This window comes from Mastigoproctus giganteus, chromosome 1 (assembly GCF_048544385.1).
Source record: "Mastigoproctus giganteus isolate SK-2022 chromosome 1, ASM4854438v1, whole genome shotgun sequence".
Classification (NCBI taxonomy): domain Eukaryota; kingdom Metazoa; phylum Arthropoda; class Arachnida; order Uropygi; family Thelyphonidae; genus Mastigoproctus; species Mastigoproctus giganteus.
The window spans coordinates 281,646,041-281,665,492 of NC_143575.1; the positions used below are offsets into that span (position 1 = coordinate 281,646,041).

The following is a 19,452-nucleotide window of genomic DNA, read 5'->3' on the forward strand; positions in this document are numbered from 1 at the left end:
GAGCTAAGTTTCCGACATCCCCCTCCCCCCATACTTCTCCTTCAACCCATGCACGGTACTAAGTACTATAGGTTTTGATACCTTTCGTGTTTGGGGTTTTCATAAAAAAAAAAAAAAAAAAGGATACACGACGGTTTCCATATATCTGATTGTGGTTCTTGAGTCTGTGTTATGAAGAAGATGTTGACGGGCAATCCAGAGCATTCGGCTGATCTTGCGTAGAACACTTTCGATGTGACAGTTGAACCTAAGGTTTGGGTCGAAGGTTACACCGAGAGTTGTAACCTTCGGGTTACAACTCTCGGTGTAACCTCTCCTCTCTGAAGATGTGGGACACGTCTTCAGAGAGAAAACCATAATAACGGATTTTTGGGGATTCAGTTTAAGACCGAAATGGTTGAGATGGCTAGAGAAAGCTGTGATCTTATTACAGATTTCCGATGTGATCACTCCCCTGTCGGCTGATGGTGGTATTTCCGTTAGGAACTTTATATCGCCGGGGTAGGTAATGACATCATCTCTGTTACACAGAAACGGAATAAGGAGGGCGGTAAAAAGTAACCCCGATAAAACGCCACCTTGCGGCACACCTGAATTGATGGATCGGCTATAGGAGAGGTTGCGATGAACGAGGTACACTGTTCTATTCCAGACGAGCGCGTGCAGAAAAGAGAAAACGTCACCTTTCATCCGAAAGGAATTGGTTAGGAGATTCAGAAGGGCTGAAATGTTCAGGCTATCAAAAGCAGCTTCGATATCGGCATAAACAACCGCCATTTCTGATCTGGCTTCAAATGCGTTTAGAATTGCCGTTTGAACTGCCAGAAAGTTGGAGACAGATGATCTATTCGGGAGAACATAATGGAGTTGCTTTGATGGTTGTGGAAGAAGATGGCATGTTATATGCTGAAGAAGGACTTATTCCAGTAGCTTTAGGAGCGTGGATGCAGTGGATATCGATCTATAGTGCTTCGGCTGGCTTGGTAGTTGAACTTTAGATAGTGGGGCGAGAGTGTATTTGCTCCAGGATGCAGGAAACACTCTATGAGAGAGGATGGAGTTGAGCAAGTAGAGCAGATGATCAAGGCTATATGGACTGAGGCACTTTACGATGAAATGCGGGACTTTAATCGACGCCAGCGGTGCATGACGGACGCAGCGAGTTGATGGCTCGAAGGAGCTGCTGTAGATCGATTTGAATGGAAAACAGCCCATCATCTGGACCAGAAATGGGGCCTGGTTGGTAATCATATGGTTGTGTGGTGTTGTCTTGGAATCTGGCTACATAGTTGATCCATTCAACTGGATTGAATTTGGAACCTGGTTCAGAGTTACGGGTATATGGCACTTTGCCTTTGGATAAGGTCTTGTCAGTATATTTTTTAATGGCTTGAGATTTCAGTCTGTTAAACAGTGCTCTAGCTTTAGAGTACTGAGTTCGGTCATATGCTTTACCAAACTGTTTACACTGTTTATGCAGGGACTGTTCACACTTGAAACTGTAATTTAGATCCGAAGACCACCAAGCATTAGTTCTAGCAGAGATACCGACCTGTTTAGCTGCTGAGAACATGGTAACAGTGTGCAACCATCTAGTTAATATGTCTAGAGCCACTTCCAGATCTCCTGATTCAAGAACTCCCCAGGGAATTAATCTTGTTGCATAAAGGCATCTGTTCGGTTGTAGGAAGGTGGGAGAGATGATGATCTTCCTTTGGACGTTGTGGGAGACATTAAAGTTGGGCGCTGGGAGCTCCAATAGGACCACCATAGGTTCATGATCGGATTCAAAGTGAGTTTCAGGTTTAATGTCGACGCTACAGGAACCAGACGATAATATGAGATCCAGGCGATGAAGACCACTAGTTGGGCCTTCATTTATGATCCTGAGGCCACTAGATGGAATCTTAGCCATAAGTGACTCATGAAGATCTAGGTTAAGTCAAAATCTCCGCAGATGAGGTGGATGGCAGCTGTGCGGAGTGTATTTATTAGCCAGGACGCAATATAATTGATTTTCTGAGCATCGGGTGTTGGGGGTATATATATATATTACAGCGAGATCTAATAAGCAGGATTTGATCTTGACCGTTACAATCAATGCTTCGAATAGATTGGATTTGCTGGAGACTACATGTACGAACTCAAGTCTGCTGCCATTTATGATAACATTTTTATGATAACAGCAACACCCCCACCACGGGTTTGAGATCGGGAGGTGAAGAAAGATTTGTAACCGGCAGCTTTGGCAGAGGCAATTGATTCTTGTTGTGGTTCCAGCCAGGTTTCAGACATGCAGATGACATCAGCCATTTGGGACAAGTGTATTTGTTCAAGTTTCTCAAGCTTATTCCGAATACTACGAACATTTTGATAAAAAAATCTTGAGTGTAAGGTGACACGAGACGTTCAGGAGTGCTGATTCGAGGACAGGATTTATTTTCTTCGTTGGCTTTTTAGCACGGTTGGTTATAATAGTTGGGATCAGTTGAGGGTGGATTTCATTGGAGCTGTGGTATTGCAGAGATTGATCAGAGGTTTTGTCATCAGGGTATGTATCAGGGTAAGTGATTCATTTCTTCTTCTTGTTTCAGCCAAACCGATGATATTCCAATTCACATTTTCTAATTCCTTTTCCATCTCTAATATCCTGTCTTCACCGATGAGCATTTAAGTGTACGATTATATTTCTCGTATTTAAGTGTACCCCATCCTTGTAGAAGCAATCTCTCCTGTTAACAAGCACAGACCAGGCTGAAAAAGACAAAGCTTACATCGTGTAGTCGGTCTTATGCGTAGATAACACGGTTTTTGATGCGAAAGCACCTTTGGCGACAACCACTAAATTTTTCGGGCTGAAATAAAACCGAGCGGTAACGAAAATGCCATACGAAACGCTTACATCACTCTCTACTAGTCTCTGACCTTGAACTGGCTTATCTGCTTCCGCTCCGCCTCGCTGCTCTTTTCTCTATCGGGTCACTAACCTTGAATGACATCGTCTATAACTTCGGTTGTAGCTGTTCGATTTAAAAAAAATATATATATTTTTAAAGTTTTTATTATTAGCTATATGGTGCAAGGAAGTCTGAGACTTATGCTGCACCAGACAAAAGAAATTGAAGAATTACCCTGTGAGAGAGAGAGAGAGAGAGAGAGAGAGAGAGAGATGATGATATCCAGCCCAGGACACTGGGTTTGCCAAGCCCATACTGACCAGATATGTGAGCCCCTGGGGTGATTTTAAACGGTTTTGATTTTCTGTCATCGTCTACTATCAAATTGTGAAAATACGAAATCTAATTTCAAATGTTCAAAAAAGACGTTTAGACTCTTTACGATCTCAAGTTTACGTTTCCTATTTTAGCTATTACTTGGTGCCATTCTTACATTTCATGGTGACATATTACAAACGCATTGTAAGTAATTTACAAAGATGTAATTTGCAACCTCAAATTGCCGAAACTGCAAAAAAAAAATAAAAGAAATAAAAGCGTTAAAATGGTGTTCTGATTTTTGTCATTCCTAAAACCCTTTAACCTCGTCGAAGCCAAGGTTGTTTTCACATAAAATAAAATATCTTTCGCGCGTACAGGGTAAGCGCGAAAGATATTTTATTTTATGTGAAATATTTTAAAGGTACACAGGCGCTGTTTTATTTATTTATTTTTTCTTCCGGAAACTCGGTTTTTCGTCGTCGAGCAAAACAGGGAAATCGATCAGAGAGTACACGCAATTCACGAACATAATACACTTGGGTAGTTGAATTAACATTCCGGGTGACTCCAGCGTGATTTGCTTTTTTGATCCCTCGGTTCTCTTTATAAGGCTTAAAGTGGGCCAATCGACCAAAATTGATATAAGCTGCTTTTATGATTAATTGGAATAATCTGCTTTAATAATTTTCCTACATCTAATATCCTATTCTTTTTATTATTCAATTGCCAGTTTACGAGTATAATCTTATTCTTCCATTAAATCCTATACGCGGTATAATATAAATCGAGTCTTTATACAAATGTAGGCGTGCTGAAGCAATTTCCCTACTAACGTTCTTCACAATGCCGACTACGAGCAGACCCCCGCGAAGATCTTCACTAGCCCCAACTCACTGATTTCGTGTTAGTCTTTCAGAAACAAAATAATTGAACCCCACAACACTTTCGCCCCACCTTGGCAAAAAAATAACTCGGCCAATTCCATTCTTATTTATTTTGGGGGCGATATTAGAGCACTTCTCCAAATTGAAGCGATAAACCGATTTCGTCAGCAACGCCGAGTAGTCGAAGCACCCAAACTTCGATTGCAGGGCAGAGATAACAGCCGGTTGTGCGTTGCGCTCGTCGGTCCGGATTAAAGCTCATAAATTCATCGGGGATTTTATTCGTATATATTTATGCCTTTTGGAGTGAGATCATCATCATCATCATCATCAGCCATTTTCAATCCACTGCAGGATGAAGGCCTCTCCAGCAACTTTCCAGTTCCTTCTGTTTTGAGTACTGGCCATCCATTTACTACTCAAAAACTCATGAATTTCATCTATCCATCTCCGCCTTTGTCTTCCAGGTTTTCTTCTAGCTCCTCTTGGGTACCATTCTGTTATTTTCTTAGTCCATCTGTCATCATGTCTTCGAGCTATGTGTCCTGCCCAAGACCATTTTAGTTCTTTAGTTTTGATAAGAATGTCCTTTACTTGAGTTTGCTGCCTAATCCATGTGTTTCTCTTCTTATCTAACAGTCTGATTCCCAATATAATTCGTTCCATTCTTCGCTGTGTAGTTCTTAGCTTCTCTTCCATTCTTTTGGTGAGAGCCCAAGTTTCACTTCCATAAGTCATGGTGGGGAGTATTCATTGGTTCATTATTTTACGTTTCAGACAAACTGGGATATTGCTCTTCAGTATGTGACTATATTTCCTGAATGCTATCCATCCAAAATTTATTCTTCTCTTGACTTCCAGCCATTTATCATTATTACAGCTAATAACTTGTCCCAGATACGTATACGACTCCACCTTTTCAATTACTGCTCCTTCAATCATTATTTCCCTTTCCGTGGCATACTTGTTCATCATTACTTTTGTTTTAGCCATATTCAGCTTGAGTCCAAAATCCTTACTAACTGTGCATAACTGATTAAGATTTTCCTCTAATTCTTTGGGATCGTGACTTATGACCACAATGTCATCTGCAAATCGTAAATGGTTTAGGTACTCTCCGTTCACATTGACTCCTTTCTGCGATCAGTCTAATCTTCTGAAAGCTTCCTCAAGGGCAGCAGTAAACAGCTTCGAAAATATTGTTTCTCCTTGTCGAACTCCTTTCTCGATTTTAAGTTTCCTACTGTCTTTGTCTAGTCTAATAAAGGATGTAGCACTATCTATCCAAATGCTATCCATCCAAAATTTATTCTTCTCTTGACTTCCAGCCATTTATCATTATTACAGCTAATAACTTGTCCCAGATACGTATACGACTCCACCTTTTCAATTACTGCTCCTTCAATCATTATTTCCCTTTCCGTGGCATACTTGTTCATCATTACTTTTGTTTTAGCCATATTCAGCTTGAGTCCAAAATCCTTACTAACTGTGCATAACTGATTAAGATTTTCCTCTAATTCTTTGGGATCGTGACTTATGACCACAATGTCATCTGCAAATCGTAAATGGTTTAGGTACTCTCCGTTCACATTGACTCCTTTCTGCGATCAGTCTAATCTTCTGAAAGCTTCCTCAAGGGCAGCAGTAAACAGCTTCGAAAATATTGTTTCTCCTTGTCGAACTCCTTTCTCGATTTTAAGTTTCCTACTGTCTTTGTCTAGTCTAATAAAGGATGTAGCACTCTCATATATTTTCTTCAAAATCATAATATATGGGGTATCTATGCCTTGTCTTTCCAGTGCCCGAAACATTGCCTTATGCTGTATGGAGTCAAATGCCTTTTCATAATCCACAAATGCCAGGCATAATGGTGTTTTCTATTCATTTGCTTTCTCCATTAGCTGTGATATTACGTGAAGGTGATCCATAGCTGAGAATCCTGTCCTAAAGCCAGCTTGCTCTTTCGGTTGATTCTCATCAAGTATTCTTTCTAATCTGTTAGTAATGACCCTTGTGAACAACTTGTAGATATGGGATAACAAGCTAATTGGTCTATAATTTCCAATTTCTGATTTATCTCCTTTCTTATGCAGCAAAACTATGATTGCATTATTCCACTGCTTAGGCGTCACACCTTTTCTAATGCACTTTGTGAAGAGCCTTGCCAGTTTTTGTGTTATGTCTCTTCCTCCCAATTTTAACAACTCGACAGTAACTTCATCTTCCTCCGGGGCTTTCTGATTCTTCATTTTCTTCAATGCATGTTCTACCTCATCAGGAAGAATATCGGGTATGTCGTATGTGTTGCTACTTTGCAATCCATCTTCCCCACTGCTGGCATCATTCCCTCGCTCCTTTTATAATTCTCTATAGTAGTCTTCTGCTATTTGAATTATGCCTTCTCTGCTGTTTATAAGTACACCATCGCTATTCTTCAGTTTCAGTATCATTTGTTTTTCTGTATTACTGCTCATGGCTGCTGATTTAAATCCTTTGTTTTCCCTTAATGCTTGTTCTACTTTTCTTGTGTTAAATCTTCTTATGTCCTCTCTGAGTCTCTTTCTAATGGCTTTGCATAACTCAGTATACTCAATTTTCTCCCTGTCAATGTTTTGAGTGAGATAGGAGTGAGATAGGGCCCCCTATTTATGACTGTCCAGGGTCCCATCTCACCTCTCTCAGTCGGTGCTAATCATCATTGTAGGCTTTTTAAGAGCCGCAAAGACGAAGTAGAGCGAGAACTAATTTTCTTACCTTATCCTTGAAAAAAAAAAAGTCATTAATAAATTCAAAATTTAATAACCCCTTAAATATCTCCTGGTCAGTAATCAGGAGTTCCTGCCCATTTGGTGGTTGGGGAACGTCATCTTTTGGATTAAGGAATTCTTGTCTTTCTTCTGGTAACACACGTTCATAATATGTATCCCTCTATTCCAGCGTTTCCCAACAGGTGGTTCGCGAACCCCTGTGGCTTCGCCCTAAAAATTCTGTAATGGCGTCTGCTTAGATTTACGTGGGTATATTATTGTAAACTACAAAATATAACTAATAATAAACAATAAAGTACGATAAAATGAAATAAAAAGTAAAGAATTGCCATAGAAAGAAACCACATCTCCCACAATTCCTTATAATTACTTTACTATCTTACAGTATATTATGTGAAATAAATATCTAAAATTATTTCTTGACCAAAAGTCTAAGAGTATGAAAAGGTTGTTTTTGTGCATGGGTAATGCGAATATAATGAAACGATGCATGAATACTACCTGGGTAGTAGAAATGATGGAAGTGCGTTACCCATGCAAAAATAACTGTTTTCATAATCTTAGACTTTTTCATACTTCCATGCTCAAGAAACAATTTTAGATTAAACCATGCACACCACCATGCATCTCTTATATCATGGAGTTATACATCATAACCTGGTTGTTGTTATGAAGATGTCGCTTGTAAAAACGTAGTACAGGAAATATTTTATAATAAAAATTCAGAAATATTATATGATTTCAGAGAATATAGGTTTAGGGGTTAGCGATAAAAATATTATGTTGAAAGGGGTTCGCCAATCAAAAAAGGTTGGGAACCGCTGCACTATTTAATATATTTATTTTGTTTTTGCATTGCTCTCGGTATATTCCCTGCTTCTTTACTATGACAAAACGGGAGGTTGCTATATATATATCCGATAATTCAAAATAAAACAAAACATAAGCCAGTAGTATAGCAAAAACTGTACAGCGAAAATTAACATAAAAATACCGTAAAATAAAGTAAAACAGCAGGGAGGGGGAAGTAAAGGTAATAAGACATAAACAGTAGCCGATAGTCCCTATATAATTTAGCACTTTAAACCCAATTAATAAAACCGTTGTAAAATTTAAAATAATGCTAATTATAATATAATTTAGCGGTACCTCCCTCATAGGTACCAGTTCCGAAAAACGTGAAATATCACAAAAAAAAGGGGGGGGGGGGGTTAAAAGAACTACTAAGAGAAAAACAAAATATCAACCGCTAAATTATATTATAATTGGCATTATTTTAAATTTTACAACGGTTTTATTAATTTGGTTTAAAGTGCTAAATTATATAGGGGACTATCGACTGCCGTCTGGGTGGATTCTACCACCCAGACGGCACCGTTTCGAGGCTATTTGGCCCTTCTTCGGTGGGTGGGTGGGTAGATACCTAAGTGATGTAATGATGGCAAAACAGTTATGAAGTATAACTCCACCATTGGCAAAACAGTCATTAAGTATAAACCGACCATTGGCAAAACAGTCATTAAGTATAAACCGACCATTGGCAAAACTGTTATGAAGTATAACTCCACCATTAGCCAGCTTTACATCACTTGGGTGTCTATCCACCCACCGAAGAAGGGCCAAATAGCCCCGATACGGTGCCGTCTGGGTGGTGTATCCGCTGAGCATAAGAAACAACAGTCTTCTCCTTTGGGTGAAGCTTTACTTATTCGAAGTAGTGCAATGTCATGGCAACTCGTCGTGAAGGCATTCACAATATGAGATATAAATTAAACGATGCCGCTTTTGCAAATAATTTTCTAATTCAGAATTGGCTGTGTACTAGTATGATGCAGTTGCACTTATTTGCACGTAATAATAACAACTTATTCTGAAACGATTTGACGTCAGCATACAAATTAGAGACCAATTTTCCTTTCCCTTGTAGTTTTGAATTAAATTTAATTTAAATTGAATTAAATTAAATGTAAAGGACTAGAAATGTCTGGGAGAATTTCAAGATCAAACAGCCACTCCATATTTGATAGTTGTTTTTTTTGCTGGTTCCCCTATTTTTGTCTTAAAAATATCAGCTTCATGATGCAGTTTAGAAAGATGATATAACTAACACTTTGTCACGACTAAGCCATCTCACTCCACTATGCAAAATTAAATCTTCGTATTCAGCTTTAATTTCTGAGTGAAACTGTAGAAACATGCGGTGATTAAACCGACGTGATCTTATGAAATTTACAGATGAAATAACAACCACATTCATAACGTGTTGGAGATCTATTACTTCCCCACAGAGAGCTCCTTGATGCACGTTGTAGTAAATTCCAATCGGTGGTTCAGCTCCGATATCTAGCTTTCTACTTCATTTTCTTGATTATTCTACCCAGTGTTTACACCAATCATATTTTTTACATCGTCAGTTATGAATCCTACCAGGTTTTTAATATTTAATCGTAACTTTTCAACAGATGGGCAAAAAATGTAGATCAGCGAAATATCCAACTGGTACCGAAATTTTATTGAATATTTAACCGAAATATTCAATAAAATTATCATTAATTCCACGTGTGAAGATAAGGAGTTGTGCTGTGTTATTTGCATTTGTACTGTCATCCAGTGCCACAAAAACATAAAAGAAATATTTAATTTGTTTTATGTTTTTCAAAATTTGTTCGAACAAATTCTTTCCAATATCTTCTACTCTTCGCATAATTGTTTTTCGAGACAAACTAATGCCTTTTATCGTTTCTCCGGACAAAGTTTTTTGACAACTTTTAACAAACAACGTTAAACAAATTCACAATCACCGAACCGTTTACTTTCGAAAGCGATCAAATGTGTACCTCGACAACGATAATTTCTTGACTGATACTTTTTTCAGCTTGTTTTGTCGTTTTTTAATTCTTTTTGCAACTTTGAACACTTTTCTTTTTGCAACACTCCTTTATATTGACCGTAAGATTTATGCTTGGAATCGTAGTGTCATTTAAAATTATATTCTTTAAAAACTGACAGTTTCCTCACTCGCAAAACACACTGCTTTTCGTGGTAATCATTGAAGAAATAGCGTCCAGTCCACTTTTTTTTTTAAAACACGACATTCCAGATCGACTTTCCTCTTTCCGAACATTTTTAAGGATGGTTTTTTAATGCAATACAAATTACCGCCGGCCCTTGTTCCCTCATCTTTAAAAAATCTTATTTCCTTTTTAATTAAAAAAAAAAATAAATATATATATATATATAACCATAAAATAAATTAGAATAAGAATTAAAAATAAAAATAATGCCAGCAGCATGGCAATGTGGGCTGAATTACTAAGCATATAGAAGGTTGGAGAATGGTAAACAAAAATTAGTACAGCAAAATACCAATAAAATAAAAATAGAAAGCAGTACATTTGTCATCAGATATGGGAGGAAAATATTTAGATAATGGTCGAATATAGGAAAGGCAAAATTGCCTGATCTTATGTCAGCTGCAACAAATGTTGATACATGATCAGTATTTTATCAGGGGGACACCACCTCACCATGTATCAGGAACTGCGTTTCTATACGTGTCCATAGTAGAAGAAAATGGATATATTTTTAATGAAATTCCCAAACACGAGAGGTATTAGAACCTATAGTACTTAGTACCGTGCTTGGATTGGAGGTTGAGAAGACGAATGAAGACATTTGTTGATATTAGACTTCAATTTCTGTAGACTAATTTTCAGGAAATACGGATGAAGGAAGGTTGTTCCAGAAAACGGAAGTTGAATGAATAAACGAGGAAGATGAATATTTGGTTTTATGAGTTTGAAGTTGGACAGTAAATGGATGAAAGAGAGAAAGAGTTTTGAAAGAGAGAGCGGGAATTATAGATGTAAATTCAGAAGAACAGTGCCCATGGAAGTATCTGTAGAAAAGGCATGCAGCAGAAACAGTACGTCTATGAAAAAGAGAGTGGAGAAACTCTGTTCTAGATGAGTCATTAATTAACCTAACTGTCCTCTTCTAAATGGAATCTAGAAGCCTGAGAGAGGTTTTGTAAGCACCGCCCCAGATGTGGGAACAATATCCCATGGTAGGGCGGATTTGCGATTTGTACAGAGTGAACAGCTAAATAGCTGATCACTCTGTACAAATCGCAAATTCGTCCTAACATGAAGTATTGTTCCCACATTTGGAAGAAAAGTAACGCCGAGAGCAAAACAGAAAACCAAGTTTTTCAGATGCAGAGGAAGCAATATTTATAATATGCTTGTGCCAAGAGAGATTACAAGTCAGGGTAATCCCCAAAAGAGATATATCATCTTGCCTAGAAATTGGAGTATCACCAAAGATAAGCATAGGAGCTCAACAATCCTTTTTGCTAGTTATAAGACAGGACAGTTTTAGAAGTATTGAAATCAACTAAGTTGTCTTTGCCACACTGGATATTGATTTCAGGTTGTTGGGAAACTTTGCGTTGTGAGGATTCCATTTTAGGTACCTAGGAGTGCATCAAGGATGAAAACACTAACGCTCTTAAGAATGAATTGTGGGACCCCATCATATCTAGTGCAAGACGTTGGTGAGCTATCATTGATGGCTTGGATAAGCTCTCTTTTTGTGATGATGAGGGAAGCAAAGACATCTTGCTGACAACTGTTGTGAATGCTCTTAAAGTCTGACGCTGACTTCGGCTTAAATCTTGTGATGTAGTCTAGCCATTCAATTGGATTAAGTTGTTGACGGAATTCATCATGCCTTGCTTTAAACAGTGCCTTCCCGACCTTGATTGTTTTGTCGATGTAGGCTTTAATGGCTTCAGATTTTCTTCTATTGAACTGGGCACGGGCTCTTGAGTATGCAATTCTGTCTAGTGGGTCTGATTTTGCTTTCCATTTTGCATGTAGTCTTTGTTTATTCTGAAATTTAAGGCTGAGATCTTGGGTCCACCATGCTTTGCTTCGACAGGAGATTGAAACTGTTTTTGACGCTGCAGTTCGAGCTTTCCAGAGACTGCAGCCAGCAGGTAAGAAAGTGCAGCCCGAGCTGTGGATGACACTGGTAATAATATACCATGTGCTTGTACCAAATTTATTTATGGAATTATTGAATTCCAATCTCCACAAAATTACATCCTTTAAATCCTACACTAAATTCTACATATTAATTTTAACCATATTTATTCTAACTTGATCCTTATTTTTACTTTAATAAATTACACTGCTTTGCGACTACCTTGTCGATACAGTATTAGAAAGTGCTAATTTCATTTTCGTTGCTTTTTGGCCATTCGTGTAGATTGCCATAGCTATTGGCAGCAACTTTTGCCCAACTCTGCTCCCACCTGTGTCGAAACCTGATGGTTGTATTGTCACTTCAGCCAAGGAGAAAGCTGACCTGTTACCATCCTATTTTTCTTCTAACTCATGTATTAATGATCTTGGTAAAACACCTCCCACCATTCCCAACACGCTCCATTCAATGCCTCCTGTGGTCTTCCATCAAAAGGATATCAGAAGGATTTTGATGAATATTGATGCTAAGAAAGAATCATGATTCGTCAGGAAAAAACGGCAATAATTCAGTAAATGTTCTCTACCTACTAACTTATGTATCCATTATGGTCGTTGGGTACTTTCTGCATAATTATAGCAGTGTCCCTGGTCCATATACCATTAATTAATAATCGTCGAATATAGGTAAAGCAAAAGTGCCTGATTTGATGTCAGGTTCACATGATCAACAATTATAGATATTTACATTTTACACTATCGCTTTCTTATAATATATATATATATATATATATATATATATATATATATATATATATACTAGGGGGGGCTTCGCCCCCTTTTCGCTTTGCTCGCCAACCTCTGCGCACGCTTTTCTACGTGATATGTAGAGGTAGGACGGAGTAAGTCAAATATTTTCTACCTAAAAGACACACCTATCGAAACGCCTGATCATATCTAATCTAATATATAAAAGAAAATAGAAAGTGTAAGAAAAAACTATAAAAAGTAAAATTGTGTGAATTTTCAGTGAATGAAAGTTATTATTAATTGCATGTTCTATCTTAGCCTCTTCACTGCACAGACTGATCGCTATGCAGGCCCTCAGAGGCCTTATGGTTATCCAAGCTGACACCACGCTGTAGCTTTTCCTAGCTGGCATGTTGTGGGATGCTGACACTGGCCATTAGGGTAACCCCAGGCCACTGTGGGACAGAGCTGCATAAAGCATGCTCCACCGCAGCATCTCTTTCCCTATGTTCTTTAATACCTACCACCTCGGGTGGTTGAGTCGCTGTCCTCCTCCCTGGGTGGCCCTATCCCCTTTTGCGCGGTTGCTTACCCCACCACCCACTTTCAACTCCCACCCTCTGGACCAAGACGAGCGTCCTGTATCAGGGATCCCCTTACTTTCCCCTCTTTCAAATCAGGCCAGTGCCTCAACTATTGCCACCCCTCTGTTTTCTGCTCTTTTTATCCCACCCTCTTCCTATCGCCCCATTATCTTCTTTTCAATAATTTTTTAAGCTCTCCTTGGATGCCTAGGCTACACCAGGATTCACTCCGCCAGAGCTTTCTTCTCTCCTAATGTGTCCTGGCCGCCTCCCCGGGGCGGTGATTGAAACTGAGGGTGATAGTTTTTCTCCAGAGACCCTCAGGCTAAGTGGCCACAGGAACAACACAATCCACACTAATACTTCACAAAACACACACACCCTAGCCTTATGTAGAGTATTGTATTCTACATAGAGTAAAAAGGCGGAGTGGGGGAGACCCCGGTTCGGCCAGACAAAAAGCACTATGTCACTATGATCGATATCTAATCATGAAATTATCTATGTCATTATTTACCTGTGCATTTGTAGTGCGCAGCATTCTCAAGGTGGAATAAATATCACAATGTAATTATTTAGGTGCGTTTACATAGGTCACTTAGGGAAAGGCTTTTCGCTTCGGGTTCCCTCAATGCGTGAGGAATATTGTTGCACCCCAAAGAGCAGGACTAAAATAATTCACTATACAAATATTTAAAATATTTACAAAATACTAAATTACTCTATTTACAAATATACAAGTTTCATTAATATACGAAAAACGTTACAGAGGAACATCAAATGTTAGATAAATGGAAGCATGTACACGTGGTTGGTGAACGTTATGGAGGCAGGTGCCAATAATTAATTGCATTTGTAGTGAGGAAATTGCCTCTCCCTCTTCTCCCATTGGCTCGAATAAATATCACTAGGAGGAAAACGTTTTTAATGTATAGAGAGAGAGAGAGAGAGATAATAAATACAAAAAATATATATATATATTATATTATATATATTCTCCTTTGTGCGGATTCCTTCCACGGAGTGCGATGAAGTCTTTCTTCTTAGTTGAACTTATAGCTCTTCCAGTACTGTCTTATTTTCGGGAACAGTTCTGTCTTAATACTGAAGAAAATTACCATAGCAGCAGTAGACGTCAGGGCGCTATTTGACTGGTTTGTTACTCAGCTTGAAGATTAATTTCTAGCACTGGAACATGCCTGGCGGAACTCTTCACTATATACAGTGAAACTCTCCCAGAACTGGACTCCGAACTGAAACCAGAACTACCACTGCAAATCTGCAATCCCTTCGAACAACAACTACAACCCCATCTTTTGGCGCAGAAACCTTATTTATTGCTATCTCATTTCTCATCTCCACCTATCTGATTTAAACCTGACCCAATCGCGGTGTTATTCTCACCGAAGCAACCACGTAGTAGCAACTTTATTAGCGTTGGGCATGCGCCTTATTATTACTCTGTGGGTTTTGATGGCCACAGATCGCTACGTTAGTTTCATGTTCTCAAACTGGGGACGCTGGGAGTAATTGGGCAAGTGTCCGCTCTGTATCTTACTTCTCTGTGTCCGCACGGGTCGTATAAAAATTATTCACGATCCGGATACGGCCCGCGGGTTGAAAATCACCGCTTTAAACAAGCCGAAATGTTAGTGGCAACGACCTCATCCAGCAGTATATTTCGTGTAAAAATCCTACGTGCCACTTCGACACCCCTCGTTTAATGTTATTGCGTCTATTTCCGAAACGTTGACAGGACGGCAACACTAATCTCGCGATCGCCATTAATGCAAAAGAGATACGCTGACGTCAGACCTTCGCCACCACTGCCAGGGTAATTGTCCAGTAACACCGAGTAATGGGCACAAACAGTTGTAATTTGGTCGTTGTTCAGCTGCCACAAATGCAACTTCTTTGAATTTTTAATGATGTCTTTAAAATGTTTTTAATTCGCTGTTTTTTATAAAAGAATGTTATATTGCATTTTGTATTTATTAATTCGCATTTCTCTCCAAAATTATTAGTGGCTCACCGACTTCAGTCAGGCCTGCACCTCAAATTCTGGATGTGGAGACAACCAATGTTGCGTGAAATACGGTTCTAGCGGGCAGTGCATCGCAAAGCCAAATGAAGGTAAAAAAAACGTTTTCATTTATGCCGAATTTTCAAAGTGTCTTGAGCGCGTAATGAAATGCGAACAAGATCAGTTTATTTATTTTCGGAAACGAGTAAGTGTGTCTATTGTTACCTCAGAAACAGAACTTTCTACTGGGTGTAAAGATTTGAAAAATATAAATAACAAATTAAAGGCACCTGAATGCTCAAGGGTCATGTACACCGATGGAAATTTTCCCAAAGAGGACTTCAGTAGCTCGTCCAATTGATTCAGTGCTGACTGTAGAAATAGAAACTGAGACTAATTTACACCGATCAACACGTAAAAAGTTAAAAAACGAACATACCCAATCTTGACTAATTACCGCTGCTCAACACTAAAACAACATTGAATTCTGTCAATTGCCTCTTGTTTTCGAATTATAGTTAGGGTCCCATATTATTATATTTTATTTTATTTTTAACATATAATATACACAATAGGCATGCGCCCAGTTAAAGCGTATAACAGAGCAGAAAAAAGATAACAGAATAAATATTGTACAAAACATAAAAATAAATAGTAAATTAATACACTTGGTACATTATTATATTAGAGTCTCCCGTAAATGAGTACGTATACCCGTTTATGTGTTATGTCTGTAAATTGCGTGTGTTCTCTGGTCAATTTGCTTGTTTTGCTGGACGAAAAACCCCAGTTTCTGGGGAAAAAATCCTTGCTATCTACGCCTGAGACTGACTAACTCAGCCACGGAGTGAAAAAAGCCCATTAAAGTTCCTAGCGTCATCGGCGGGATTCGAACCCTGGCCTTTTCCACCAGGTGTGACACACTTTGTTTGAGAGCGAGGATAGCCTGTGGAGACGGAGATTTTGCCGCTCCTGGAACAGAGAAGGTTTTTCTGATTTATTTTCTGTTTTATTAGCTTAAATTGGCATATTAACTTATTTTCTAGAGCAGCTTTATATTCCTATTTACAATACTTAGTTTAAAGTAACTTAGATAGAGATTTCGTAGGTATTACTTAGTATCGGAAAGAGTATCGAATCCACGTGTTGACCGTTCGTAATTTGCCGCCATTGTTACGCGATACGAAATATCTCGAAATAGATAGCATAAGCTTAATATAGTATAGTATAGTACATAATATTGTCAATTAATCAGATAATTAATCTTGCTGAACTTCATTGTCAATTAAATTGTATCTTGAACTATACATATAACGACTTTGGTTACGTAAAATAAATAATTAGTAAAAAATAAATAATTAATACTTAACTTGATACTGAAGTTATATAAAAGGATTTCGTAGATAACACTCAATACTGAAACATAAATATAGCGTTATAACTGTGTTGGGATATAAGTTTATGGTTTTAATTTTGTACTGAAATTGAAATTTTATTGAAATTAAATCGAAATCATGACTCAGACCAGAGCAGAAAAACAAAAGGCACAAGGTAATGGGAGTGCTGTGGCTCAGGGGAGAACTGAATGGGGCAGTTGCCCTCTGAATCACAGCCTTTTAAAAGGCACTACTTGCTTGATGTTTGTGGAGCAGTCGAGTACGGGATATGATACTGCCATGGGGGATGCCTTTCTGTGTGCGGGATGCAAGGAGTGTAAGGAAATCAGGCGACAACTCAGCGTTGTTATGGGCCTATAAGAGAGCTTGAAGGACAGGGTGGATGCCCTCGAAGGATTAAAAGTGAGGGGCCCATCAAGCTCTCAGCTGCCCACATCAACGCCAGAGCTTGCACTTGGTCATCACGCAACACAGCGGCAACCTCCAAGGCAGATTGCGCTGGTCCCACAGGAACTAGTAGTTGTAGGTGACTCTATTGTCAGGGAAACGGGAAACATGCTTTGTAAAAAGGATAGGTGGAACAGGACCAGGGTATGTCTGCCAGGGGCAAAGGTTGATGACGTTGTAGAGCGGATATCATCTTTTAAGGGCACAAAAGGTGATATAGTTGTACACGTTGGCACTAATCATATTAAAAGTAGAAGACCGGCGGAATTACTTAACAAGTACAGGTCACAGTTGAAAAAAAGCCATGAATTAGGGTTGAATTTGAAAGTGTCTGCAATTCTGCCCAGACACGATAGGAGGGAGTATATGATGAGAACCCTGTAGATCAATTCGGCCCTGGAAAGATTGTGCAAGGCTTAAGGTGTAGAATTTTTTTCAGCCTGGTCTGAAAAAAAGAGGAGAGACTGCTTCTACAGGGATGGGATACACTTAGATAGGGTGCAAGAATGTTTGCTGATGCTATCGAGGCAGTGTTAAGTGGGTCGGAAAACTGCTAGATTGGGAGGCTACAAGGACTAATAGATTAACAGTAGCCACTGGCAGAGGTGAAAGTGGTTCTTGCACTGCATCTATTGAAATGAACAGCAGCCTGCAAAATAAGATGCAGGATATTTCAGAGGCTGCTGGAAATCATTGTGGTACAAGTAAACACATCGGTTGTGTTAGGGTAGCTAAGAAAAAGAACAGGTGCATATATACTGGCGTGGCTAGCAGTATAGTAAATAAATTTGATCAATTTGAGGTATTGCTGAAAACATCAAAGGCAGATATTGTTGGGATTTCAGAGACGTGGTGTCACACAGATATAAGGAATGCAGAACTGGAATTTGGGGAGAACAATGTCTACAGAAAGGATAGACAGGTTAGGAAGGAAGGAGGGGTTATGCTATTAGTTCAGAAATACATAAAATCCAAGGAAGTGAAGCCAGTCGACATCGCTGGACAGTGCAGTTTCGAGTCGGTTTGGTGTGACTTAAGCATTGGGAGATCAAAATTGAGAATAGGAGTGTGCTATAGGCCTAATGACTCTGATGAGTAAAGTAGGAAACTGTACAGGGAAATAGAGTGGGCCAGTAAATCAAAGAGTCTTATAATGGGAGATTTTAATTTCCCAGATATTGACTGGAATTTGGGGGCTGGTCACTCGCACACTAGCAGGGCTTTTGTGGATTTATTGGATGATTGTTTACTTCATTAGCATGTTCGGGAGGCAACTAGAGGGTGTAATACTCTTGATTTGATTATCAGTAGTGATTCTTCAAGCATTAAGAATCTGCAGATAAAGGAACCACTAGGTGGCAGTGATCACATTGTGCTGAAGTGGGATTTACTCAAAGAGTTAAGTACCATAAGGGGTAAAGGGAGGGGTTATTGCTTTCATAAAGGCGACTACGATGGACTGAGGCAGTATTTAAATTCTATACAGTTGGACCAACTGATGATGTTACCAACAGCAAATTCAAAACGGGAAGCATTCAAAGAACTTATCTTGGAAGCTACTAGGCTTTACATACCAACTAAGAAATATTGTTCAAGGTTTAGGCCTAAATGGATGTCAGATGAACTAATGAGACATATGGCAGAGAAGAAAAATGCATGGGACACATACAAATTAACACGTGACACTGAAGCCTATGATAGATACAAGTTGATCTGTAACTAAGTTACAAAGGAGGTTAGGCAGGCGAAGGAAGATTACGAGAAATCTTTGGCAAGGGATGCAAAGAAAAACAGCAAAGAGTTCTTTACTTATGTAAACTCTAGAAGGAAGGGGATTGATCTGATTTGTCCACTTGATATGGATGGTTCAACTGTTGATGATCCAGCTCAGGTAGCTAACAAACTAAATGAATATTTTGCATCGACATTCACACATGAGGAGTTATTCAGCGAGGGGAATGCCAGAGGTGTATTCAACTCTGGCAGTAAGCTAGAGAATCTTGTAATAACTGAGAGTAAAGTGGAGGAGAAATTGTTGAAGATAAATGCAAGAAAGGCACCTGGGGTGGATGGGATCTATCCAGTTATATTAAAGGAGGCAGCAAAGGAACTAAGCAAACCCTTAGCCATAATTATGAGAGCTCTCTTGGACTCAGGGGAGGTACCCATGGACTGGAGATGTGCAAATGTGACCCTAATTCACAAGGAGGACAAAGGCTGACACAAGTAATTATAGACCTTAAGTTTAACTTCTGTTCCGGGAAAATTAATGGAGGCACTGGTTAAAGAAGCACTGCAGGATCATTTAGACAAGACTCCAGTAATAGCTCGGACACAGCATGGTTTTGTTAAGGGGAAGTCTTGCCTGTCCAATTTGATTGGATACTATGATG

General features: G+C 39.0%; 1 protein-coding gene across 1 annotated transcript in view; it reads left to right on the forward strand.

The window, feature by feature from the left end:
• LOC150092041 (uncharacterized) overlaps positions 1–19,452 on the forward strand; it is an 88,000-nt gene that overhangs the window by 45,245 nt on the left and 23,303 nt on the right. Inside the window, exon 3 of the mRNA XM_090386752.1 lies at positions 15,217–15,325. Within this exon, the coding sequence (XP_090242878.1) occupies positions 15,217–15,325 (109 nt within the window). The remainder of the gene's footprint in view (positions 1–15,216; positions 15,326–19,452) is intronic.